Source organism: Carettochelys insculpta, chromosome 5, assembly GCF_033958435.1.
Source record: "Carettochelys insculpta isolate YL-2023 chromosome 5, ASM3395843v1, whole genome shotgun sequence".
NCBI lineage: Eukaryota > Metazoa > Chordata > Testudines > Carettochelyidae > Carettochelys > Carettochelys insculpta.
Window position 1 is genome coordinate 55,847,411 of NC_134141.1, and position 27,590 is coordinate 55,875,000.

General features: G+C 41.4%; 1 protein-coding gene across 15 annotated transcripts in view; it reads left to right on the plus strand.

Moving 5' to 3' along the window:
• CDC14B (cell division cycle 14B) overlaps positions 1-27,590 on the plus strand; it is a 166,527-nt gene that overhangs the window by 108,117 nt on the left and 30,820 nt on the right. For 3 of the 15 annotated variants that reach the window (XM_074995097.1, XM_074995098.1, XM_074995106.1), the window contains 3 exons: positions 21,416-21,532; positions 27,153-27,218; positions 27,474-27,590. The exon at positions 27,474-27,590 is cut by the window's right edge and continues 6,943 nt beyond it. The exons of 3 other annotated variants lie outside the window; for them this stretch is intronic. In XM_074995097.1, coding sequence (XP_074851198.1) covers positions 21,416-21,532; positions 27,153-27,218; positions 27,474-27,513 — 223 coding nt within the window. In that variant the 3' untranslated portion in view covers positions 27,514-27,590. Of the gene's footprint in view, positions 1-3,483; positions 3,629-6,639; positions 6,828-16,466; positions 16,670-21,415; positions 21,533-27,152; positions 27,219-27,473 lie in introns of those variants that run through there. 9 more of the 15 variants (XR_012645698.1, XR_012645697.1, XR_012645699.1 and 6 more) reach the window with 9 other exon arrangements.

The following is a 27,590-nucleotide window of genomic DNA, read 5'->3' on the forward strand; positions in this document are numbered from 1 at the left end:
AAGCACTGCATCCCCAGAAATGTTAACACGCTGTTCTGAGGGGCGTAGATCCATAGAAAACCTATACCCATTCCTATACCTAGCTGCAACCCCCATGTAGCGTTCAGAAAAAAATACTCACCAGGGCAGCTGGGGTTCAGGAACCAGTGTAGAGGGAACTGGTGTAGACAGGACCAGCTCCAGGTCTATGCTGAAGAGCTCCGGGCTGTGGAGAATATCTTCCTTGGGCTGCTGCTAGTTGCCACCATCCTCCTCTCCATTGGTCTCTTCCTCCTGGCCTCTTCCCAGCTCCTCTCAACTCATCCTGGACTATGGAACAGGGCCTCCAGAACTGTCAGAATTCTGAATGGGCAGCATGGTGAGATCCTCCTCCAGATGCATGTGCAGCTGTTCATAATGGCAGCAGGTCTTTTGAGATGACCTGGACTACTGGTTGGCTTCCTGGATTTTGTGATATGCCTGCCAGAGTTCTTTCACCTTCATTGCATTGAGTCCTGGGAGTAACCTCTGGTGCTCATCCTGCGTGACATCTTCTTAGATAGGTCTTCATTTCTCTTTGACACTAAGTCTACTTGACACTGATTCTTCTCCCCAAACTGCAAGAAGATTCAGAACCTCCTGATGGCTCTATGCTGGATGCAACCCTGAGAACTAAGCAGGCTACTCATTGCAAGAGATGGCTGCTGATGTGAAGTGATGTGACGAGTAAAAGAAAGTATTGCTACTGGTGTCCCTCACATTTCCTGGGCTTGCTGTTGAGGAATTCAAATTCGTGGGCTTCCTGTGACCTATTTCCTGTGCATCTGGAGAGCAGCAGAGATGGACCCAGCCATACATAGCGGGTAACCTTTCAGCTTTGTGGGATACATACAGGACACTTCTGGAGGCTTTTGTAAACTTGATTTTAAGACATGGCACTTCCACACTGGCTTTTATTCAGTTTTAAATTCAGTCACCCAGCTGCTTTTGACAGTGTTACAGCAGCGATATTAGTGATGCCTAAAATTGAGCTAATGGTATTTACAGTGAAGACAGGGGCATTGTAATATTGAGCTAACTGCCTTAAATTCAACTTTATCATTTAGTGTAGAACAGTTTCTACTCCTACTTGTCATTACATTTGGAAACTACACTCGAGATTCACAGTCAGCTAGCTGCCACCCCCGCCCCTCTTTTTGACTTTCCCTTATTTCTTCTGTTTCATATCACTGTATTTTGACTGGACTGACAGAAAAATACTAGGACTTCTACAGAAAACAAACAACATGATGATTCTTTCAGAATCAGGAAAGCAGGAAGCCACAGAGCAGTAAAAATGCACACTAATCTTACAGTAAAGAATATATCTTCTCTTGTCTATCTTATCAGTGTCCTAAGTGTATCTTCCATCATATTGCCATAGACTGATAATCCAGTATACCAAATAAATATTGCTTTGATGTCTAGATACTAGGGTAATAAGTATCTTTATAAATGCATAAGATATAAATAGTTTTATTTGTGTCTTAGGAAACAAGGTAGATAATGGATTTTATACATCAAATACATCTTAAAACAATTATGTTGTGAATGAAGAGGAAAACAGAAACTACAAAATGTTCCAAAATTAGATCTACAGCCAGGGTCATTTGATGTATAACAGAGATATTTTTACTTAAACACAACCCATGCCTGACTCTTTCACACTCAGTTGCAGAAAGACCACTTCTAAAGTCAGGTAACATAATAAAGAAGCAATATCTCTGTCTCTCACATAACAAACTGCATCTTCAGAATCACCATTGGAATGAGTATTCATTGTATGATACAGAACACATTCATAACCATCAAGTTAATACATTAAATTTTTTTCTTTCTTTGATGGTTTATAGGCTGTTTTATTCTATAAGCTTGTATAAAGAAATTTTTCATAACACAATTGTTTTAATCAAACTTACTCAGTTTGATTTCCATAAAATGAACATAAATGAGTTAAAGCCAGTAATACTTTTACGTACTGTGCTTTGTGTTTAGAAGAAAAAAAATATCTTTTATTTTGGGAATTTGACCTCACCCTTCCCAGTCCTCTGCATCGTGTGTTGCCTGTATAAACTGAAATTTGCATCAAGGAGCTCTGTGATAGGTAATCAGTTTTGTTACTCTCAAAATTTCTTGCTGTCCTAATCAAGCTGGGTCTCCTTCCAGAATGAATAGCTATTGGATTTTTTTTTTTTAATTCAGATTTTCTTACACCTTATTGGCTACGTCTACACTAGCCCCAAACTTCGAAATGGCCACGCAAACGGCCATTTCGAAGTTTACTAATGAAGCACTGAAATGCATATTCAGCGCTTCATTAGCATGCGGGCGGCCGTGGCACTTCGAAATTGACGCGGCTCTTCCAAACGGGGCTCCTTTTCGAAAGGACCCTGCCTACTTCGAAGTCCCCTTATTCCCATGAGCAGATGGGAATAAGAGGACTTCGAAGTAGGCAGGGTCCTTTCGAAAAGGAGCCCCGTTTGGAAGAGCCGCGCGGTGGCGAGACGTGTCAATTTCGAAGTGCCACGGCCGCCCACATGCTAATGAAGCGCTCAATATGCATTTCAGTGCTTCATTAGTAAACTTCGAAATGGCCGTTTGCGTGGCCATTTCAAAGTTTGGGGCTAGTGTAGACATGGCCATTAAGCTTCATCATTTGAACAGCAAGCGCATTAATAGGAAGAAAGCAGAATGAGATTTGTATTTCCTCAATGTAAAACAATTTCAGAACAAAACACTTTTCAGTTTACAAAAGGTAGAATAGGGTGAGGAATTAAGATCTGTAAGAAGGGGGGGGTGTTTTCTTATTAAGGCACCAGGGATTTGTGTGTGATGCTTAGAAGAGTTCATCACAGTTACTAGCATAAGTCCTCAATGCCTTGATGCCTGGTTCATTTGTATGTGTGCTATAGTTAGAAATAAGTTGTATTTGAGGCAATGACTTACTGAAGACTCAGTTGTAATTTTGAATATAGAAAGGAAATTGACCCTTTCCATCTGGATATGTCATAGAATTCTGATTGCTCTTTTAGTAGGTGGTTATGGCTTTCACTGATGCTTTGATATTACAACAACATACAGCTGTGAAGCAGTAGTGAATCCGGAGGCTCACCAAGGTTGTTTAGTTGCTGAATATGGTTGAAGAGAAGACAACAAGTGTTTATTGCTTTATTCAGTTATTTCAGAACTTGTTTCTCTTTTAAGATAGTGCAGTAGGCTTTTACTGGAATAGAAGGTCCTTGTGAGTTACTTTAGATTAGTCAGAACACCAAGTTTTAGTCGCAAGTAATTCATGAATAAAAGTTTCGATTAAATATGGTTGCATGATTTGTATTTCAGTAGAAGGGGACAAAATGCTTGGCCCAGTTTAAAGGATGATTTGCTTTTAAAAGAAACTTGTATGCACCAATAGCATTCCCGTTTGAATTTTTGTTCATCTTTCCTTCCCCTCCCAACCCTTTCTAGATGGCTCCTAGCTATGATGGTCTCTACACTGTGTAGCATTGTCATCTGGTGGATTGTTTGTGGCTCCCTTCTTCCCAACCTGCTATTCAGTCTAGATGGCTTAAGAACATAGTAACCTCAGGAACTCCTGAGAGAGAGCCACTGTGTAAGTGTCCCATTCCATTTCTCTACAATAGTTCACTTTTTCTGTCCAGTATATTTAATAAATGCATGCTTTCATATTAGTTTTCTTACTGGTTTTGTTGCAAGGGTAAATTTCATTGTTCTACTTTTTTTCTGAGAAAAGATTGATTTGAGTGATTCAAATAAAGTGATTATTTGGCTGGCTTACAATATCTTTTTCAACAATCCTGAGCAATTACAAGTAGGACAGTTTACCATTCTGAAGTTTTCTCTGTATGCTACTGCAAATATTCTGAAATATAATTTTAAAAACAGATTACATCATTTAAAGTGTGATTTTTTTTTTTTTTTTTTTTTTTTTTTTTTTTTTTTTTTTTTTTTTTTGGATCCCTTGCCTATTGCATGTGCTTCTGGAGAGGTTTAGTTTGGATTTCATGAATTGGCTGTGAAATTTGCTTAGTTTCCCCACAGATGAATTTGCCCATGTTAACGGTTTTAACTCCAGGAGTCAGGACTTTGAGATTCAGGCAGTAGATCTGCTATTGCTAGTGGATGACTTTGTGCATACAATAGAAAACGGTAAAACAAGGCAAAGCTATATCCTAAAATATGTCTGCCAGTGGTAAAGGCCTGCAGTGTTTAGTCCAAACAGGCATAATTACAACACATTTATTAGCCCTTTTGTGTATTGAAAAGTTGGTATTTTATTGAATAGAATTAAGAGAGGATAGTTTGTCCTCTGTCACTCAGATTGCAGAAGCACTTAGGTTTTTGCATGTTCATGCCTTGAGGTTCATTTGACTACCTCTTCTGTCAGAATGATCACACTAACAGCTATTGCCAAAGGGAAGTAGTTTTCCCTTTGAATTTATTATCTTTGTCAGTAGTTTTTTCCCCTGTCCCTAATAAAGCCCCCAAAATCTCAGCCTTTTGGATGAGTAGGTTGTATGCACCAAAGAGATTTTTCTGATAAACCCCACTGCCCATTCCTCTCCATTTGTACAAGTCTTGTCACTGCAGAGTTTGCCTGTGCAGCGAACACTGACTAGTAAAAATAATTACTCTCGTAGCTCACTGTAAACTGGAGTTGATGTTAAACAAAGAGGGGCCAAAATGTTATCCTGCAATAGTTAACATAGGGTTACACATGAAGACTATAAGCTTTTCAATCTTTTGCTACTTTGGCTACTACAGCGCCCAAAAAATTAAGAATCTACTCTTAAGTAAAAGAAGAAAATATCTGAGCAACCCAAGACAACAAGGTGTGTGGAGGAATATGAATAATCACAGTCCTTGGAGTTTTGGCAATTCTTAATCAGGTGACACAGCCCTATATTATAACTGGAAACCTCACCGTAAAAAAGAGACATTTTTATGTCTGTTCCCTGTGTAAATATTGTAATCAAATCATCCTTTAATCTTCTCTTGCTAAGCTAAATATAGATTGAGTTCTTATGTTTATCACTACTAGACATGTGTTCCAGTTCCTTAGTCATTCTCAAGACTCTCCTTTGAGTCTCACCAGTTTAACATATCTCTAGACTAGTGAGGGTCAACCTGGGCTAGTGAGTGAGCTGTATAAGTGGCCCTTCATTTCACTGGACTGCAAGGTTGTCGTAACTAAAACGGTCTCCCTGGATGAGGTAGTTTAATAAGCTGGTGATGGAGGAATGTTAGACTAGACTATCAAAAGGTCCCTTCTGGCCTTAAAACCTATGAATACGTAAGTGTGTGTAATTGTTTGAGAAAAGTATAGTTTCCTACAGGTAAGCCTCAGACCTGGAAGCAGGATTAAATTTCTCACGATCACACTGATGTTATAGTGTCATGAAAGAGCATGTGTCTTTCAGACAAAATTCACCAAAATTGCTAACATGTGCTTTAACACTTATTTTATGTTTGCAGATCAGCATTAACTGCACAAAACAAATGAGTATTAAGATTACACAGTTAAGATATAACAGCCAGGAGAAATAAAAAGTAGGACACTTAAAGTAATGTTAATTTGGCCACATTATGCATATATATTCCTGCTTTCCTAGTTAAATGTGTAACTAAATTCGTTGGTTTTATATTGACAAGACCATAAAGAACGTACAGTGTGGCAGAGTTAAGATTCAGTGTGGGAATATTTACTTAACATATTTAATTTCCTTAATTTAGCAACTTTGATGGTGCATAGTCACCTAGTTTTTTCTACTTAGACTATCATTTCTGGAGAGATTCTAATTTTAGTTTTATGCTGGATGGGGCGGTTGCTTATGCTGCTTAAATGTCAATATTTAAGCCCTGCTAAGGCTAAAGCGTGTGTGTCTCACTTTCCTTTCTCTCCACACAAATAAAAGTAAACTAAGTTGTAACACAAGTTGGCCGCATACATGTTTAAGAATGATTATTTTGTAGTGCAGTCTAGGTCTCTTGTTCCCTTTGGGCTTTGAAGTGATGAGTTTGGTGGAAAGGGAATGAGGGCATTTTTTTGCTGTTAGTATTGTTTTTGCTTGGAGACAACTTTTCTTCCCAAACTGAATTAACAAAGTGGAAGCAGATTGTAAGGATTGTACCATAGCAGAGAGAAGATGTAATTTATTTTAATATGGAAGTTTAGAACTTACATAACATTTTATAATGCAGCATAAATTACCAAGAAACCTTACTCTTTTTTTTGGAATTGTCAGTTTTTTTACTCCAAAACTGTCTGGGCCATTTTCTTCCATTACTTTGTGTGTGGTTATTAGTTGTTGTGCATGTTGGCTTGGTATTAATAGTGTAAACAGTGTTTAATTTCATTGCACAGGTGGTGTACACCCTCCCTGACCCTTGTACAGGTACTAGAAATGCTAGCTAGTTACCAGTATCTTAGAACTGGCATATAAATCCAAACTTAGGAAGGATATCCGCAATATCTGTGCTGTGGTTTCTTTTTAAACTATATGCCAGTTCTAAGATACTGATAATTACCTAGCATTTCTAGTGCCTGTACAAGGTCAGGCAGTGTATAGAGTGTGTGACTTTCACTTTACACTACACACAAAGGTCAAGAAAAGAGAGGATGCTGAAGAATCCATCATCTGCTATCAATGAAGAAGGTTAGAAGCAATTATTCATGCATCGAAAGAGGAACCTTTCTGACCATCAGATCTGGTGATGGCTCCCAAGTAAGGACAGATTTGATCTTTGATCTAATTATTCCCAAGAAATGAAGAAAAGATAACAGGAGCTAGTTATTTCTTCATTTTGACACTTGAGTTTCTTTTTCACTATGACATGTCTTTTTGGTCCTATTCACTGAAGTCTCACAGGCAGAGTTCTGGGCCTGGGGGCAAATGTATAGGGCACTCTTTCTAATCCAAGGAATTATTTGGTAGAGCGGAGTTATTCATGGGGACTAATCAGAAGCAAGGGAGATCTAGGTAATGTCTTGGTACTGTGTACCCCTCTCAGTGAAATCTATTAACTCCTCTAGTACAGTGAAGTGCTGAGACTGGGCAAGAGGGATAAGAATTTTGACACTTGATAGCCATTGTTCCTCATTCTCTCTCATCTGATTCAGCATGGGGCCAGCCCCAGTAATATATCCAGAGGTTTTCGTGCCTATGGGTCTAAGCGATACCTAACCCTGCAATGGTAGCTTTGCTCATTTGCTAAGCCTGTACACTGCCCTGGGTTCTATGCTGGGTCTGCATTGTGTTTCTCTTTTCTTTTTTCATCCTTTTGTCAGATTGAATACTCATCTAGAGAGAGGTCTTTTAGTGGTACTAGAAAACATCAAGCTTCAGATCCTTGGGCTTTTTTAATGCAGAGACCTATCACAAATCCTGGCTCCTTTTGTTCTGCAGAAGTCAGACTACAGCAGTTACCTGAGTTCTCTGGAGATGAGCCCGAGTCGTTGGGGCAGCCTTATCCATCAGAAGAATTTTCTCTAGAAAAAATGGGAATCTTCCTGTATAACCCTTGGGAACCACTAAAGTTTCTGCAACTAACTATCCTGTGGTGACCATTTTAAACAAAGTTCTCTATGGTAAAAGAAAAATCCTACAGTTAGTTGATATTCCAGAAGTTCATCATCAGGGAATATAACAGGCTTTATTAATTGGTAGTGGTAGAGTTCCTGAGAGAGTTTGGTTGACTCTTAAGTCAATATAGGGAACTTCAAACTGGCCCTTCCAGTTTTACTTGGTTCCTTTTCACGGTTATTTCTTAACATATGCTATCACTAGATGTAGTCTTCAGCTAATGAAAACCCCATGAAAGAAGAGATCATGCATCAGCTAGTTAATGGTTGACAGCGTTAAGGGAGTTGACTTGCATGGACGAAAGAGGCCTGTTCTTTTAACGCTCCAGAAACAAAGAGCTGACTAATACTGCTTGATAGTTAACTGAGGCTTACATCTTCCTTTTGATTGGCTGTTAGGGGAGCCCAGGAAAGTAGCTGAGACTTTGATTTAAGTACTGGAATTAGCAAAACCTACTTTGGAGAAGTATGTGATGTACTGGATGCTACAGGATCTTTAACCATTGATATAACGGGGTATCAGTCCATTGTCCAACTCTCTAAAGCCTCTGCAACTAGGTAAGAAGCTCATCCCAGTAACCTGATGCATGGTTTTTGGATGTTTGCAGAAATCAGGCTGCATGTAAAGGTACTTGAGAAATGGGCATTGCACCTGTCCCCAGAGAAGTCCACTCCCCAGTGGAGTCCATTGTGTCATGAAGCAGTTTAGAATTCATCTCCCCAATCTTCCTGCTTTTCATCTTTTGGGCAAAGAAAATGCATTATCAGGTGATTCTAGCAGAAACTAGAAGACCTGATACTAATGGACATAGGAAGAGATACTATTTCAATTGAGGTTATGTGAAGAGGAGATTACCTCCAGTACATGAGCATGAAATGAAAGAAAACCAATGTTGATTTTATTTTAGAGAGGAAAGTAGTTTTTGGTTCCTTAATTACAGTAAACCCTCAATTTAACGGACTAGTGGGGGGAAGGAGGTCCATTAATGCTGAAGGTTCATTAAATCTGAATGGTTATACTGGATGACAATGCACTGACCTTGCCAGCCCATCACACTCCTGTTCTCTGCCTCCCCTTCCCCATTCTTCCCCTCACACCTCCCTCTCTCAATTTAGTGGGAGAGGAGCTGCAAGCTCACCTGGCTCCTTCCACCTCCTGTGGCTCTTGGTGCACTCAGCACTGCAGATCCTCCAGCCCCCAGCTCTGAGCCACCCTGTGAAAGCTGCTGCTCATCATCATTGCAGGCAGTGGCAGCTGGGTGCTGACGTGGGGCTTGGGGAGGGGAGCATCCATGCCCTGCTGCAGCTGCTCCCCCAACTCCCACGTGGCTCCTCTGGACCCAATGGCTGCAGTCTTTCCAGCATCTCCTCTGGCTCCAGCAGTTCCAGTGGCAGCTTCCATGTCTCCGGTGAGTCACTGGCATTTGGGTGGGGTGGGCAACTGTCAGACAGCATCCATTATTTCCAAAGTCCATTAAATTGGGGTCTGTGAAATTGAGGGTTTACTATAATACAAATTTTCTTGAATAAGACAAGATCTTTCTTTATGCACTTCTTTAAATATCCAGCATGCTTGTGAGCACTACATGATTCACAGACTGAATACTAGTAGTATCCATGAATTTTACTTTCACTTCTGGGACTTCTTATTTCTTATTATTTCTTCTTATTTCTGAATGAGGAACTGAACTAAAGAAAGAGTCTGTATCTAGATCATTCCTCGAAATCTTGATAATCCTTAGAGATTCAAGGCTGGCTGATTCAGGGCTTCTCCTTTCCATCATCCCTATTTAGTATGGTTTGTGTAGAGCCGACCTGGTAAGACTGCTTCTCCTTCAAGTGGCTCCACTCAGGTGTCGGTGCATCCCAGCGCTGCAGATCTGAAGGCTTTTCAGAGCAGTGCACCACCTTCCCCAACGTCATGCCTGCTCACTCATCATTTCAAGCTGCTGCCACTGTGTGGAGTGCACATGTGATGCAGCCCTTGTCAGTTCCTTTTCAACCATCCCAGGCTGAAAATTGACTTCAGAGCAGCTCCTTTGCTGACTGAAAATAATAGAAATTCATCACCAGCGTTAATCTTTTACTTCATATTTTTAATAGTTTTACCCTTTTAATGCTCGCTATGAGGGGGAAAGCAGCGGCAGTGGCAGCTTTTCTTTTTCAGTATGCTGGGTTCCCCTGGAGTAAAGAACTGTGGTTCATGCATAGACTCAGTGCCCATTTCTGCTGGGTATGCATCTTGTGTAAAATGCCTTAAAGAGTCTCACTCAATGAATAAGTGTCCTTGTTGCCTGAGAGAACAAAGAAGTGCTCATGAACAGAGGGAAGATTGTGCAGCGATGGACGAGATATTGCACTGATCTATACAAAGCACAGTTGGACCCGAGTGTCTCAGAGGGACTGATTGAAGAGTTGAAAGAGATCTCTCCACCAAGCATCGAGAGTGAGATGGATTTTTCAAAGGAGAAAGTAGAAAAAGCAGTGAAATGACTAAAGAACAACAAGAGCCCTGGAAATAAGATCACGGGAGAGATGATCAAATATGGTAGAGAGAGCATGATTCAGGAAATACACCGACTATGTAATCTAGCATGGAAAGAAGAGAACACACAAGATCTGTGCTAGTGACAATACCCAAGAAAGGAAGTATATTGGAGTGCAAGAACTACAGAACGATTGCCCTGATGAGTCATCTAGGTAAGGTGCCGATGATACTGACTGAGAGATTAAGATCGCGGATAGAAGAACATATAGCAGGTGACCAAGCAGGGTTCAGAAAAGATAGAAGTACCATATAGCAGATATTGGCACTAAGACTGATAAGGGAGAAAGGTCGAAGAAAGAACAAAAATGTATATGCTTGCTTTGTCGATTTTCAAAAGGCATTTGACAGTATAGATCAGAAAGTGACCTGGGCAGTGTTGGAGTCATACGGAGTGGATAGCGGACTAATATGGTTGTTGAAGGATATCAATGCTAATGCAGAGGCAGCGGTGAGAATATGCGGGGAGTTGGGAAGTTGGTTTAAAACAAGTAGAGGTACGAGACAAGGAGATCCAGTATCTCCAAGTATCTTCATCGCACATCTGGAGAGAGAGCGATGGACAAGATCAAGGAAGAGGTAGAAGGGATACCTGTGCACGGGAAAAGAATTAACGTGGGGTTTGTGGATGATATAGTTATCATTGAGGAAGATGAGGAGAAGCTAGCGAAAATGGTGCAGGTGTTAAACAAAGAAGGGAAGCGGTATGGACTAATTATGAACATCGATAAAACAAAAACAATGGTATTTGGAAATAAGGAAATAGAAAGGAAGATGAGTGTGGATGGTATTGAACTAGAAAATGTAGAGAAGTTAACATATCTGGGGAGCAACATATGATCTAGACTGTAAGAAGGAAATAGCGACTAGAATAGCGAAAGCAAGAGCGAGTTTAAAGGCGATGCATAAGATCTGGAAAAGCAAAGCAATTAGCTTAAGAACAAAGCTGGGCATCTTAAACTTGTATATTCAGCAGCATGTACAGATGTGAGACATGGGTGATAACAAAAGATTCGGAAAGAAGAATATTGGTGTTCGAAAGGAGTTGTTATAGAAAGACTCTGAGAATAGGATGGATGCATAAGGTCACCAATGAGGAATTATGGAGGAAGATACAGCCGAAAGTGAACCTGCTGCAGAAGGTTATAAAATGGAAGCTACAACTCTTTGGAGATATTTGCAGAATGAACGACGAATGAAAAATCAAGACCCTAGTATTCGGCATAATGGATGGTTTGAATAGGAGAGGCAGACCCAACAGAGAATGGATAGATGAAGTAGTAGATTGGTGGGGAGCTAGTCTACAGAAACTAAGCTACTCTGCACTGGACAGGGAAAGATGGAAGGAAATAGTGAGAGGCATCAGACACCAACGGGGGTGCTGAGCCCACGGTTATTGATAATGATGATATTGCCTGAGTGTGTCAGCAAGGGCAAGAAAAGACCGTGAAGCATGGCTCAAAGTTGTACTCTAGGAGGAGTCTCTGCTACCAAGGGACAAACCAGAGGAGATGTGGGTGCAGCAGCAAAAGCCCCCAGCTTTATCACCCCACAAAGGCTCTCAATTCACAAGGGCTTCACAGACATGCTTTCTGTCAGCGTTGTCCAGAACCTTGTATTCCGCAGTGCCATCAGCATCTGATGCCGTGGAGAAACGCAGGTCCACCTCATCATGAAGAGCTGAGGCAGAGACCAAGCGAGCCACGTCATTTGGCGCTATTGAGGCATCAGCTGTGGAAAAGCTACATATGCCTCCACCAACGGGTCCTACAAGCTCTGCCTCTGTGCCAGAACAACTGGCACTGCAACACAGAAGAGTGCTTCATAAGATGTGGTACCTACAAAAATTGCCTCAGGATGACATGGGAGGACTAGCTTCTTCACCATGTTCTGTAACATAAGGGCACATTAATATCCCACAAGGTGACCCACATTCTCCTGCACCACTTTCCCCAAATCTTATTATAGCAGCGGTCATAGTGGCAGTCATTCATCAGGCTGCTCATCTAATTCCCCATTGGAATACCAATTCCTGGTAGTCATACAGGGACCATTCCTTTCAGCCACATCCCATTTGGCCAACCACCTGTGAATGTATCCCCGACATCAGTTCCCCCCTCGGTGGAGCCTCAAGGATGAATGGCAGTGCTACAGACCACATTCCTCTCATACCTACCATTCAAGATGCACTATCTACACCTCTGTCCCACGAAAGCTCACCTAATAAACTATTTTGCTAGTCTTTAAAGTGCTACTTGACTGCTTTTTGTTTTGATTTATCTACACCTCAGTGTCAGCACATCTCCAGGTATTCACCCATGATCTCTGCGCACTCCTCACCTGCCAACCTGCCTTTAGTGATCTCCTGAGTGGTTTCCAACGAGCTTGATGACTTACCTCACTCTCACTCGGAGAGCTCCTCACAGGGGCCTAGATCTAGGCAGGGTGAAGCAACATTCCACATCTTGCCCTCTCTTCTAGCGGATGATCTGGAACAATTTCAGGAGTTATTTAAACATGTTGCCCAATCAGAAGACATCACATTACAAGAGGCTCAAGATAAACAATATAAATTGCTTACGATATTATAGTCCACAAAATCCTCAAAAATAGCAATAACTATTAACAAGGCTATCTTTGAGCGTTTGGCGGCTCTGTGGGAAAATCCAGTGTCTATTTTGCTCACAAACTGCAGAGTAGATAGGAAATATTTTGCCCCTGCAGAAGACATGGACTTTTTTTCCCTATCCACAATCAAACTCACCAGTAGTGGACTCTGTAAATGACACGATGAAGAACTCTCAATTTAAATCCATGCCCACTGACAGAGGGCATTAATGGCTACACACTTATGGCCATAGAGTTTTCTTAAACTCTTTTGCTATGTTCCAGTTTCGTATCTCGAACTATACAGCTCTTCTAGCCAATTATGATCATTCTAATTATGTCAAACTACAGGACCTCCCTGACAAAATGACCTCTTCTCCAGTCTATCATTAAGGAGGGTTTGTCAATAGCCACCAGGCTGCTATGGATGTCACTATGGCTAGAGATACTGCCACAGCTATCATAATACATAGAGTTGTGTGGCTGCAGGCATCTGGCATCCCAAGAGAATTATGAGGAGAGGTGAAGGATCTTCCCTTTGACAGAAGGCAGCTTTTGGCTGATGATATAGATGAGTCTTGTGTAACACTTTGGGGATGTGTACCCCCACCAAACAGGAAACGCAAATACACTTCCTACCATAGGCCCAGGGACTATACCTGTAGCCATTACATGCAACAATAAAGGCAATATAGTAACAGGCCCAACCAATGTTCCAGCAGGAGGAGGATACAGCAAAACCATTCCTCTGTGACTCATTATACCTCTTTCAAACAACAAATTTAAGGTTTTGGTCAGGGGTCTGAGTGACCACCCCACAAATCCATGCATCCCAAGGCTACCCTTTAATCACCACCTGAGACCTCTTTTCCAACCATGGAACCAAATTACTACAGACAAATCGGTCCTATAAATCATCAGATCAGGTTATACTATCCCCTTTACTTCCATGTTGCAGCAAAGGGTTCTACTCCAACTATATCCTCGCAGCCAAGAAAACAGGGATCTGACAATCCATCTTAGATCTCAAGAAAATGAACGGATTCATTCGCAGCACAAAGTTCAGAATGGTGATCTTGGCAACTATCATACTGGCACTGGACCAAGGGGACTGTTTCTCAGCCCTGGACCTCCAGGATGCATGTTTCCCTGTGACTATCCGTCCATTCCACAGAAGATTCTTCAAATTTGTTGTGGGTCAACACCATGATCAGTACAGGGTCCTCCCATTTGGCCTCTCTGTGTCCCCTTGAGTATTTTCAAAGACACTTGCCATAGTCACAGTGTTTCTCAGAAGACAAAATGCCATAATTTTCCCTTACCTTGACGACTGTCTCATCAAGGGCCCTACCTACCAACAAACTACTTTCATGACAGCTACTAGCAGGGAATGATTTTTCTGATTTGGCCACCTCATCAGCATACAAATGTCTACCATACAAGCCACAAAGATAGAATTCATGGTCAGCATTGCTAAACTTGAGTAATCTCATTCACCTGGTCAGGCAGGCCCCTCTCTCCATGGCCTGGATGTGCCTCCAATTATTGGGGCACACGACTGCCCCAACAGTTGTGGTCCTGTTTGTGAGACTACACATGCACTGCCTACAGCATAGGCTCACACAGTCACATACCAACCTGACAGCTTCTCAAAGCACCTTGTGCTTCCTCCACTAGTGCTGCATGCTCTTGAATACTGACTGTCCCCAGCCGGTCTCCTCATCAGTATACCCTTCCACTGACCAAACCTTCAATGGTATAATGACAAATGTATCACTCGTGGATTGGGGGGCCCACTGTGGCACAACTTCAATACACAAAACATGGGCCCAACACAATAAATACTTTCATATCAGTATCCTAGAGTTCAGGACCATTTGCTGGGTTTGCACATTTCCTTCCTCTCAGAAGAGGCAAAACTATCCATGTTCTCATGGACAACACGGCAGCTGTGTTTTATGTTAATCGGCAGAGGGGTGCCCAGTCATACACTCGATGTGTGGAAGCACTCAAATTCTGGAACTGGTTCATCAAAAATCAGATAACCCTGAGAGCAATGTACATACCAGGACAACAGAGCATGAGGGCTGACAGACTGAGCTAATATTTCTCAAACCAGCACAAGTGAGAGAGAAACACCAATATAGTCCTTTCAATCTTTCACAAATGAAGTTTCCCGACAATAGACCTCTTGCAACTCCTCACAACCGCAAATGTCACAGAGTTTGCTCCTGAGTGGGACTAGGCAAGAGATCACAAGGGAATGCCTTCACTATGCTCTGGACTTTGTGTTTCCTCCAAGACCGCTCATTGCCAGAGTGGTCAACAAGATCCAAGCCAACTGGGCCACTGTAATATTAGTAGTACCAGCTTGGCCCAGACAACCTTGGTTCCCTTATCTACGTTATCTGTTGATCAGCTGATCCCTCTTCCGACTGTGTCGAATCTCCTGACATTGCATCGTGGCAACACATGCCACTTCAGCATCAAAACCATGAAACTCATTGCATGCCTTCTCCCTGGTTCCAGAATGAAGAACTTACCTGCTCGGACAGGGTCAAACATGTTCTTTTAAATAACCATCATTGCTTCACCAGAAGCACCTACCAAAATAAATGAACATGCTTTCAACAATCAATTTACATCACAGTACTGTCCCCATACCTACCTTGCTCAACTGCCTTGTGGACTTCAGTGACACGAGTGTCTCTGTCAGCTGCGTCAGAGCGCACCACGTGGCCATCACAAGCTTCCAGAAGTCAGTAGATTCCTCGCTCTTTGCACACCCCATGGTGAAGCATTTTCTCACAGATTTACAGGAAATGTTTCTAAATTGCACTCTCCAGTACCATTGTGGGACCTGATTCTTTTTCTAGATGCACTCACCAGACCACCCTTTGAGCCATTACATCTATACAATACCTATCTATGAAGGTGGCTTTCATAGTGGCAATAAAATCCGCTAGAAGGATAGGAGAAATGAGCCCTCTGGGAAGACCCTCCTTTCACCACTTTTACCAAGGACAAGATGATACTGAGGCCCCATCCAGAGTTCCTCACAAAACTCATTATCAGACTGTCATGTAAACGAACCCATTTACTTACCTGATTACTTCCCTAAACCTTATACCTCCTTCAAAGAGACAATATTACACATGCTTGATGCAAGGCAGGCAGTTATATTCTACCTTGAGAGAATTAGAGCAACCAGAAAATTGTACAGACGCTTTGTGGCATGGTCAGGGCCTCGTGCAGGAACGGCTGTTTCGGCACAACGCCTGTGCCAGTGAATTGCAAGTTCCATATGCACTGTATACCTTCTCAGTGGCAGTCACCGCAGACTATCAGGGCTCACTCCACGCGGGCAATGGCCACTACAACAGCCTTAATGAATAACGTACCATTAGTGAACATCTGTAGGGCGGCCACATGGTCTTCACCTCATGGGTTCACGCAGCACTATGCTCTATGAAAGGAGACGATACCTGCCGCAGCTTTGGCAGATGCAGTCCTGCCTCCATCCACATAAGACTCCAATACCCACTTCCGCCAAACAGGCACTGCTATGATGTCACCTGAGTGGAGCACCCAGAGGGACTACTCAAAGAAGAAAAAGATACTCGCCTTGTGCAGTAACGGTGGTCCTCCAAGATGTGTCCCGTGGGTGCTCCATTCCCCTCTGCTTGGATTTTACAGGGGCTTCATGTAGAAAAGGAATAGACAAGGTCTGCACCTCGCATGTGCTTCAGAGTGGCAGCAGCTTGAGACACGGAGTGCACAGGCACAGCATGGGGAAGACTCCTGTGAAAAGCTTTCAGTTCTGTGGTGACGGGACGCAGTGCTGCCTCAGTGGAGCAGCCGCAGGGACACATCTCGGAGAACCATTGTTTCTGCACAAGGTGAGTAACTTTTTCTCTTCTTCTAGCATTGGCTCCTGAACATGTGAGTTGCTTTGCTTAGCTCAGAATTGATGCCCTTTGCACCTCTGTGCCTTTTGCAGTAACAAAATCCTAAGGGGATTGAGGGCCATTATGGTATCTGGGCCGCTCACTGGTTTACTCCATGTTCCATTCTTCCTGACTTGCTTCCAACCGGGCTGTGGCGCCTCTGTTTGAGGCGTGGTCACAAGCTCAGGGGAATCTGTTTAATGTGTTAGTGGGACAGTGTCCCATTCTATTCAGTCTGTTGTGGGTTTCACCTTTCCCAAAGCGGGAGGTGAGAGAATCAGGATTTCTGCTCTCACAATAGCCTTAGGAGTGCTGCAGTTGCTGCTCTCAGCGTTGGGCATCATCGTGACTTCTGGTGCAACCTGGTGGACTTCTACTTTGCCTCTATGCCACCAGGGTACTTCTGCTAACTTTCCAGCTGGAGTATGCGTTGCAGCCGTTGAGAGGTGAGGTCTTCCTTGTCCAGTATTGGTCTGTGCCCTGCCCTGATTTAGTGTTTGGGTCTGAAAAGCCCATCATATTGTAATAGAATAAATAGAAAGCAGAACATACATGAGGACAGCTCACTAATAATTTTTCAGTGTACAAACAAGCAGTGGACTCATTTTTCTCTCTTATTTACCTCCTCAGTATAGCTATTTTGTTGGAAGTTACGCATACAAAATTACATATTTGCTACTTTAGTTGTAGAATGTTGTTTTCCTTCAAATTAGTTTAAACAGAAAATAATCTACTTTGGGCTTACCTACACTAAAAATTAATGTGCTCTTTTCAGTCCTCAACTCTTTGTGTGCTTTGGATTTTCAGATTGTAAACCCATTGGGGCAGGAGTGTTTCTGAAACTGTAAAGCCTAAAAAAGGTCCAAAATCCCAAAAATGTTTGTTAACACAACTGCCTAAGAGGAGCCCTGGTGCAATGTGGTTTTCTCCTAGTATGGTGAAATCATGATTCTTTCTTGCACATTAGACTTTATATGATTGGGAGAAAAGAAGAATGGTTTATCAGTGGCATGATAATTGTGAAACGTGGTGGTGCATTTGCTTCATGCGTTTGTATGTTTTTGTTTAGTTAGAGTTTACGGTTAGTGTAGTTTGGAAAAGTGCAGAGGAAAAAGAGAGCTGTTAAATCAAAATGCTTAAATCAAAGCAGGGAAGATGAGGAGTGTTAGGGATTTACCTGTGTGCCTACCACTAGTATAGAGATTCATAAGTTTTGAAAATCTGTAACTAGAAATTTTGAGTAATGGTCCCTATTTGTATTCCACTTGAGGTGCACAGACATTCTATTCTCCTGAAATTAGATTATTTTCATTTACAGTATCTACTGGTCTGCCCTGCAGTCCTGTGTCCTGATGCTCCGAAGCAAGGGCATAAGGAATGAGGTGGACTAACTGCCCCACCCCCACTTCTTTTCTGCTGCCCATGGTCTGAGAGAGAATTCCTACAGTGTTCAGTGCTTTGCTAGCATTCCTGCTTTAATTTAAAGTTTTTCTGTAGATTTCTTTTTCTAGGTAGCTAGTTTTAGTAATAGTGGGGACTCCCGCTGCCATCACCATTTGAAGTACTTGGTAAGCCCGAGTCCTGCATTTTCTGCTCTGACCTTCTCAGTGACTTCCACAGTGCTTGTTTGTATTGCTGTTGGGAGTCCCACATCCATTCCAAGTGCAATATTTGTAATTCCTTTCTCCTCTAAAATCTGGCATATTCAAGGGCTCTCATACAGATTTGTGTCTGTATGCTTGATAACATCCCAGTCTTATCCTAGGCCATGGGTCCTGAAATCTCAGGACTTGTACACCTCCAGCAAGCTCAAGTCCAAGAGAGAGACTCCATAAACAATACTGAGATGTAAAATTAGTTCCAACAGAGGTTTCAGAATCTCTTGGGTACCTTTTGCTCCTGCAAGACATTTCACCCAGTTGAGGACCTATGGTACCTTTCCTTGTGGGAAAATCCTCAAAGCCACCACCGTATAAATGACAGCCTCAACCCTATTACCATTAAAGAGCTTATGAACCCCTGAGGAAGTGCCACAGAGTGCAGCACAGCAGATAGAATGTTCTTCAGTCGTCCTTTGCCCAGCCCCAGCTTCTCAACAACAAATCCTTTTGATTGGACCTTAGAGAGCTACAAACCAGTTCTCTTGTCAACAAGGGAAAGATCAAGACAGCAAGGATCAGCCAGTCCAAGAACAATACCATCACATTGGGAGGGGATGACTCAGAAGAAGTGGAGCAGTTCACCTTCTTGGGGAGTATTATGGGCAGAGATGGAGGAAAAGACAAGTATATCAGTGCCAGAATAGGGAAGGCAACAGCTGTATTCAAGACTTCATACCGTGTGGAGATCACAGATATTGTCATGATACGGTGCTGCTGCACAGTTGATCATGCTGGTAGCAGTTCCATAAGGACTGTAAGAACTCAGAGAACAATGAATTTCACAGTAAAAATTTATTTTATTGCATGCGTCTGTGGTAACAATTTAAAAAAAACGTGACTACATTGAATAGTAACAGAGAGGTAGCCATGTTAGTCCATATCATAACAAAACAAAAAAAGTCATGTAGCACTTACAAAGACTAACAAAGTAATTTATTAGGTGATGAGCTTTCATGGGGCAGACCTACTTCTTCAAATCTGGAGATTGTGCTGTACCAGAAATGGCATGATGGCTTTTTAACAGAGAGATCCAAAAAAATTAAAATAAAAACGGACAAATCAGATACATGGGACAGAATGGGGGAGGGCAAAGTGTGGGGAGGAGGGGAGAGAATTTTTCAGTCTGTCCAATATGCATAGCAGAGGGGCATTGCTGGCATATGTAACATTGAGGTACAAAAGTATGAGGAGTGTAGGGCCAAGAAGGTCAATAACAGAAGAACTATAGCCCTCAGCTCAAACCCTGCAGCACATCATCAACAACCTATGCTGGAACATGATGCTACACTCTGAGAGCCCTGGGTGAGAGGTCTGTTCTCTCCTACAGACAACTACCTCACCACATGAAAATTTTCACGAGTAACCACAGTAGTAGTAATCCTGGAACTTTTCCTTGCAACAAATGCCATTGCCAACTTTGTTCACATATTTATTCTGGAGACACCATAATTGGACCTAACCACATTAACTACTGGATTAGGGGCTCATATTCCCGTACCTCAACCAATATTATATGTGCCATCATATGCCAACGGTGCCCCTCTGCTTATGTATATTGTTTTTCTTCAAGATGTCTTTCCCTCTGTAGAGCAGAAACATGGGGTTCTGTACATATCTTTTTGTTAGACATGCTCTAGTACAAGTTTTTTTCAGTAGATGCATCCTATGGCACAGCAGTCTTTCACTCTATGGTACATCAGGGTCCTCGTTACCCTCTTCCTCAGTGAGTAAGTTCCCTCAAATGACATACTCACAGGGACCATCACTCAGAAAAGAAATACATGTTATGTGCCTTACAATAACTGTAGTTGTTAAAGACGTGTAGTGGCTGTATGTATTCCATTACCCGTTCTCTTCCCCCCCTACTTCAAATTCTTTCCTAAAGGAGCTAGAGAGCTGGGAGTTGCCAGGTGGTCAGGCTGTTTTAAATGCCACAAATGCTGTTACTCCTTGTTCTGTAGTAGCAGAATACCAGCACTGTCATGTAAAAGCTGTCCCTGGTTGAAGATAGCCAAGTTATTTACTGGCTGTGTGTTCCAAGTGAACATGTTATGAGTTGGAGATCTGGACTCTGACCTTTGGGAGCTGTTGAGAGTTGTTATTCTTCTGCATTAGTCAAAGTCATTTGTGGGGGAAAAAACATTTGTTATGCTCTTTTTTCCAATATAGAATACTTAAATATCAGTGTTTGTTCATTTCTCCCTCTCCTTTCCTCCCATAAAAGTAGTAATGCCAAAAGAAGAACACATTGACAATCCTGCTGAATGGTATGCAAACCCTTGGAAGTAAAAACAAACTAGCAATACTGTGAACATTAAGTTAATTACTATCAAAGCACTACCAATGAGAAGTTATATACCTCTATCTGCAAAGAAGCCTTTTTCAGTACTTGTTTGTGAGAAGCCATATGACATGTACAGTTAACACTTGATTTAATGGACTGATGGGTGGAAGGGGTGTCTGTTAAATCCAAATGTCCATAAAATCAGAGGGTTTGCTGAGATCCAGGCTCCCCCCCCCCCCAGCCCCATGCCTGCTACTCACCTGCTGCCATAGGAGCCAGAACCTGATGCCGCTTGCAGCTGAAGCTGCTCCCACACCATGTGGTTGGAGCTTGCAGAGCCCACTGTGCAGCTACAGGAGCCACCACTGCTACGTGCTCCTCCCACGAGCGTGAGGGAGTATGCAAGTGCTGTCTGCCCGCATATGTACCCCAACCCTGATGGAAGGAGTACGTGGTGCAGCGGCTACTCTGGTAGCTGGGGTAAGTCCTTTTACTCAGTCCTTTTTTGGCAGGGAGAGAGGGGGATTTAAGATTTTACATAGGCTTTGGGAACAGTGGCCATCTGGTTGCTACATCAGGGTTCATAAAAAGCAAGGGTCTGAAGGGAACAATGGCCCTCTGAAGTCTGTTAAATGAGGGTTCATAAAAGTGAGGGTTTGCTGTATGTTTTGTACTACAATAGTATATCCTCTTGTCAATTTTTTTCTGGAAAATTTTCAGTTTATATAATTTTCTTTTTCCTACTCTTTTCAGAGTAATTCTACAATCCAGTGTTCAGAAAAGTAAAACATCTGAACCTAGCATTTCTGGCAGTGCAGACATTACTAAAAGAACTACCAGGTCTGCTGCAAGAAAAAACAGTTTAAAAAGGTGAGAGTTACTTTTTTGAGCTAGTATGTCCATTGTTACTGATGGACTTTGTCTCAGGGCATGTTATCTTTACAATTAAAATATTTACAAATATGTACTGGAGCTTTGAATCTCTTGTGCCACACGTGCTTGAGTGAACACTGGAAAATGGAAGACTTGTATTGTGATTTGTTATGTATGATTTAAGGATTACTGAATTTAGGAGTTTGCTGACTTGATAGTTCTCTAGTTTCCATCACAATATCTACAGGCATTTTGAAGAAGGCTATCCAGAAACAAATGTTTTAAAAATTGGAGAGTGATTGTGTATGTCAGTATAGTGGAGGGAAGGGTATAGAGGGGAGTTTGAGTCACTACAGGTACAACAAATTAGAAATTCAGAAGACAGAGAACTAACGTACATCAAATGTTCGTAAAGGTCTCCTCTCTAATAACGGTAGTCTCTGCTCCTGTGATATCAAATTTGGCATCCTTTTTTCTGTGAGTCTAGCCATCCAATAAGAAAATTTAAAAACTTTACTCCTTTTGGAGAGTCAAAGAACGTAGATGATTGAAGCTAAGTATCCGACATAGAAAAGAAAATATATATAATATACACACATGTGCTTATTGGGAATTAATTTGGGATGGTCTTTAACATGACTGAGTGCCTTCTGGAGTGAAAGTGCATGGACACAATGCATATATACTTTTGGCAACTACCACATGAGCTCTTGTGTCCATCCGTGTCTAAATCCAGTATGCGTATCTAGACCCTCCCAATTTGTACTGGAAATGGACGTGAGGTTCTACCTGAGATCTGTAGGTTACACAGTCTATAGTTTATATGGCATACAGCAGTTTCACATAGTTTTTGATTTTTGCAAGGAAGAGCTTTTTGTCTTGTGCTTGTGAATAACTTAATTTGTCTATCAAAAATGCTGAAGAGAAAAGCCTTATTTATTGGGAGGAGTGAATCATTAGACTTAAACCTAGGATTTAAGAGTTGGTGTTTATGCCATAAATACAAACAATGTCTATGTCTAAGCTACAAGATAAAGTCGACTTTATTAATAATCGATTTTGTAATTCTGGAATTAATAAGTTCCAATTTGACCATCCTCACCTCCCACGTGCTCCTCACAAAGTTGACTCATTGCTGCCATACTCAAATTGGCAAGTATCGACTGTTGCTGTAGTGAATTGTGGGAACCTATCCCACAGTTCCCTCATACCCATAGCATTCTGAGTATGCTTGCTGGTCTTTGACATCATCTTTCCACACTGCATTTTCCTTGTTCTCCTCCAGTGCTAAGCAAATGTCCATTTTTCCCATTGAAAGGAACGAAAAGTAGGGCATCTGCACAGACGGCAAAAAAGTTTACAGAAATGTCTTTCTTCTGTAGCTAAATTCTCAACTGGCCATCCACTGAGTGTCCCCTGTCCTGTGATTGTATCTGATCCCTGAAAATAATACAGGAACCCTGACTGTAGAAAAGTCTAAGAAAAAAGAATTTTTGACTTTCCCCTTCACTACACAGATACTGCCAACACAGGTGATAGCAATGAAATATACACTGAACTTATAATGCAAACAGGAATCTCAACTGGCCCTCCCCACCTCTCTCCCCATGTTTCTGAAGGGGTCAAAGTGTGAAGACAGACAGCAGATGATTAGCAGAAAGATTTTATAACAAACATAAAACCAGCAGGTGTCTGCAAAGGACAGCAAGCTCCCAAAAATGTTTTTGGCAAGGTGTGACGGGGTACTGTGATCTGCGGCTGCAGAGCCTCTTGGAATGTTAAAGTAGCTGAAGTAGTCTCCCCCAACTATCTTAGCCACTGCGAGAGACTCCACCTGGCGGCTGCAAGCCCCCGTGGTCCCTCACTGTGGCCATGGGGGGGGAGTTTAGTGGGGGTCCAGTTGAAGTGGTTTTCCCTGAATATCTTAGCCGCCAGGGGAGACAGTATTTACAGGGAAGACAGTCACATGGTAATATCAAGCTAATTGCCTTAAATTCTAATTTATCTCATAGTGTAGACGCGGCCTTAGTACGTGGCATTGTTTCATAGAATTTCCTTTTCTCTTCTCTCCCTCCTGTCCTCATCCTAAAAGGGAAATGCAAACTGTTTTTAAAGTAACAAACAAAACCAATCCTCTAAAGGTTGGCAAAAGATGGACTTCTAATATAACATTGAGAGAATTTTCAGGATATTATATACCATTTGATTCTTGTTAACCAATAGTTAAAAGCTAAAAATAATGTATTTTAACCTTACATTAAATGTCAATATTCTGAAATACTGTGTGGTTAGAATTTGTATATTTGTTTGGTTTCATCTGTTCTTCTTGACTTCGTTGTTTTTATTAGTACAGTTTTTGGTCCATGCTGACCTTTCTGGTTCTGGCTGCTACCCAGATTCTTGATGCCTTTCCTAATTTTGAGCCTCTTAGCTCTGTAGCTATTTGTCCATTCAGTGACACATCTCATTAGTTCCTGAAAAGAAGGATCTGTGAGTAGATCCTTCAAGAGAACAGCAAGCATTCCCTATTCCTTTCTTTCTGTCATAATGAAGAAGACCTGATGAATTATTATGTGAAGAAATGCTACCAGTTTAAAGAAATTCATTTGTAAACTTGGCATGATACTTGGTGGATATGAGGAAAGACTTTTGTCTCCTTACAGGTGAGGGATTTGTCAGTTCATAAATGAGCACTAATGTTGTAGAGTATTTGTAATTCTGACATGCCTTTTGAAACGTATGTCCCAGATATTGTACTTTAAACTGTATCTGATCACATTTCTTATACTTACCTTTGAGACCATACTGATTCAGTCAATCGATGAAAAAATCCATTAAAGATACCTCTAAGCAAAATAGTGCCATCCAATAATGTCACAGTTCTGAAGCTGTTAAACATCCTTCCATCAAAAAAGATGGCTTGGTTGTAGATCACTCTCAGCAGAATGTAATTAAATTTATACCCTCTCCTGGGCATTATAAAGAATATCCTCCCTGTGGTATTGGTGTATTTTTATATACCTGTAGCTGCCGGAGATATTTTATGTGGAGCCAGTCTATCACAGGAGGAGATGATTTTTGCAGCTCTCTGTATGGTAAGAGATATACATATCATTTGATGGCATCATGAGGCTTCCAATATTCTATTGGAAAGTCTGTTGGCTTTTCGATCTGTTTTGCCTGGTCATTCAACTTTGTCTTCAAAAAAAAAAAAAAAAAAAAAAAAAAAAAGTAGCCTTCCAAACTAATTGCATTACTTCAATTCAAACCTAATAAATGCGGAGTAGAGGAGAACAATTCTGACATCTTTTAATATGTAATATTGCTTTTAATCTAAGTCTGTGTGTCTTTTGTGGGACAATATTTTATGTAAACTTATCGTCCACATAAAGCCTTTGATTCTTTGCAGGTCACTACTTAGCCAGTATTCTTTTATTTGTGGGTGTATTTTGATCATCTTTCATAAGGCCACTGTTACCATCTTTTCATTGAATCTCATTTTATTTATAGGTATTGCACTGATTTCTTCAGATTTCACAGTTTTGCTATGGCTGAATCCCATTCTATGAATTTTGATCATTTTTAGCATTATTCCTCAGATATGAGTCCTTCATCTTTCAGACTATGAAGAACTACTTTAGTGGATCCAGAATGACTTATCTCCCAGCGAAACATTTTATAACTACAAAATTTACTTCAGGTTTTCAGATAAGGTTCATGAAGCCATCTTGTGATTGGTCCATCAAGACAATATGTGCAAGATTGTGCTTTTCCCTTCAGGTCACGATCTACCTGTGTCAGTGTCTGGTTGTCCAGAATGAGAGGTGTATTTGTCTATTAATAGGGAATTTTGTTTGTAGTGTGGATAGAAGAATATAATGGGACTCCAAGGATTCATGTTACAGCCTATAGTTACAATCTGTTCTTTGACCTTAGGTTAACTGACTTTGTCCATTGCATCTCACTTTCCCTGTCAAGAGGACATGGCTATTGTAGATTGGTCCATAAGTTCACTCAGAGTTCACATTTTACAATGTGCATTTATCTGATCATTTTGTGGTGAAACTTCATCCTCTTCTCTCTCTCATCCTTTCATAGTGCAGACACTTGTCAAATTCTTATTGGTAAGCTGTTTAATTGGACCATTGACAGTAGAGGCAACATTTAATAATTATCCTATCTTGAATCAGAGTGAAGTAAATCCTAATAATTAGCACTTTGGGTGCTTTTCATCCAGTGACCTCAAACTACTTTACAGAGCTGGACATGCATTTTAATATCCCCACTTACAGGCAGGGAAACCGATGCACACAGCAAGTCAGAGAGTGAGCCAGAAAAAAGGATGCCCATCTCCAAACTTTTAGGTTACCCAGTAGATCCTTGCGAAATTCCAACACCTGTGGAATGAAGTGAAGATACTAACTCTTCCCTGCAAAATGGATAGAAATGAATCAGTTGCCCCTCTCATTACGCTCTTAGCATTGCATCTGTTAACAAGTGCTTGAGCTCCTTTGTTGCTAATGGTTTAGGAAAGAGGAAATAGTGTGTGATAATCAGGATTTTGGGGGTTCAGTGGAATTGGACGTGTCATGAATGAGTGCAGGGAAGGGATAATCTCTCTTGATTAACTTGAGTCAGGTGAGCCAATGAGAGTGAAGTAGCTTAGCTTAAACTGAGAGAGTGCAGCTTTTGGGGCTTTTCTGCAGACCATCAGAGAGGACGATTGGGTGGAGAAGATGTCTCCCAGCCATTCAGAAATATACTGATGGCTGATTTTGCAACAATAGAGGTGAAAGTAAAAGGGAAATGTACAGTTAGATGCGATCAGGTTATGGTTATTTTGAATTTGGTTGGACTGGCTGCTCTGTTTTTCTCTTCTGTGTTGTTGTTTGACTTGATGTTTTTTTCCCCTGTAACTTTTAAGTTGAATCCCAGGGAAATGGTTTTTTGTGTGTGCAACCCCATGATTTATTTTCTCTCGTTTTGTGAATAAATCACTTTTTTTAAAGCAAACAGTTGGATACCTGTGCCTGAGAAGAGTCTGGGTACATGCCTTTGGACACATAATTTATCAAGCTACAGCTTGCTTTTCTTGAGTCCTCTGTGGAGGGAAGAGTAGGGTTGGAGTTTTACCCTCGGAGCATCCCCTGATGTGCCTGCCTGAGTTAAAGGTGGTTGCAGCTCTACCTTCCAGGGTCAAGGGGATCTGTGACCTTGTGACCTTTACAAGAGAAGCCTGTGTATAGGCAAGGTGTTTTCAAGTTTTTCTGTGGGGCCCCACTTTCTGCCCTCGAAGTGGGGAGGAGCCCCTGACAGGACTGTGGGAATCAGTAAGTAAGCAAAGGAATAGTTGTGACCCTCTTGGCAGGAAAGGGAAAATATATGCAACAGTTAATTTATAGGTCTCTTAGTGCCCCCCCCCAGCCCCCGCCACCAGAGAAGCATGTCAGAAACTAACAGAGGAATACACTTAACCCAATGTGCTTTCACCACAGAAGGGAGCTACTTCTTTAAGAAGGAAATGCATGCAGCTCACCAGAGCTTTGTCTGTATGTGATTTAATTCTAGCTTTCAGAAAATTAATATTTCTTTCCATTCTTTTCTACTTTTCCCACAGTCTGATACCTCAGAAGGAGAAAAGGAAAAGGAATGCTTTACAGCAAATGCACTTAATGAAATTATGGTACTTTGACTCTTCTGCTTTTTCTTTACATCTTTTTTCCTACTCTTTGTAATCTGACCAGCAATCTGTGCTTTCTTTACAATTGAAAGAATTCACTGTGAATGTATAATTTTTCTTCACAATATTTTCTTTGTAGTATTATGCTTAATTTAGTTTACACTGGCAGAAATGTTTGAAAGATTTTGCGCTTGCTTTGCTTTTTGAATTTCAATTCTGATGGCTTTTATTTCTCATAAATCTGTTTTATCATTTCAGTGGACACTCCATACCAAGGACCAGGACAGTGCTACGTTGAACTAAAATGAAGTAACTAGAGCTGAAGAGGATACTGGCGGGGGAAGGAATATAGTTATGTAACTTATTGAAATTTCT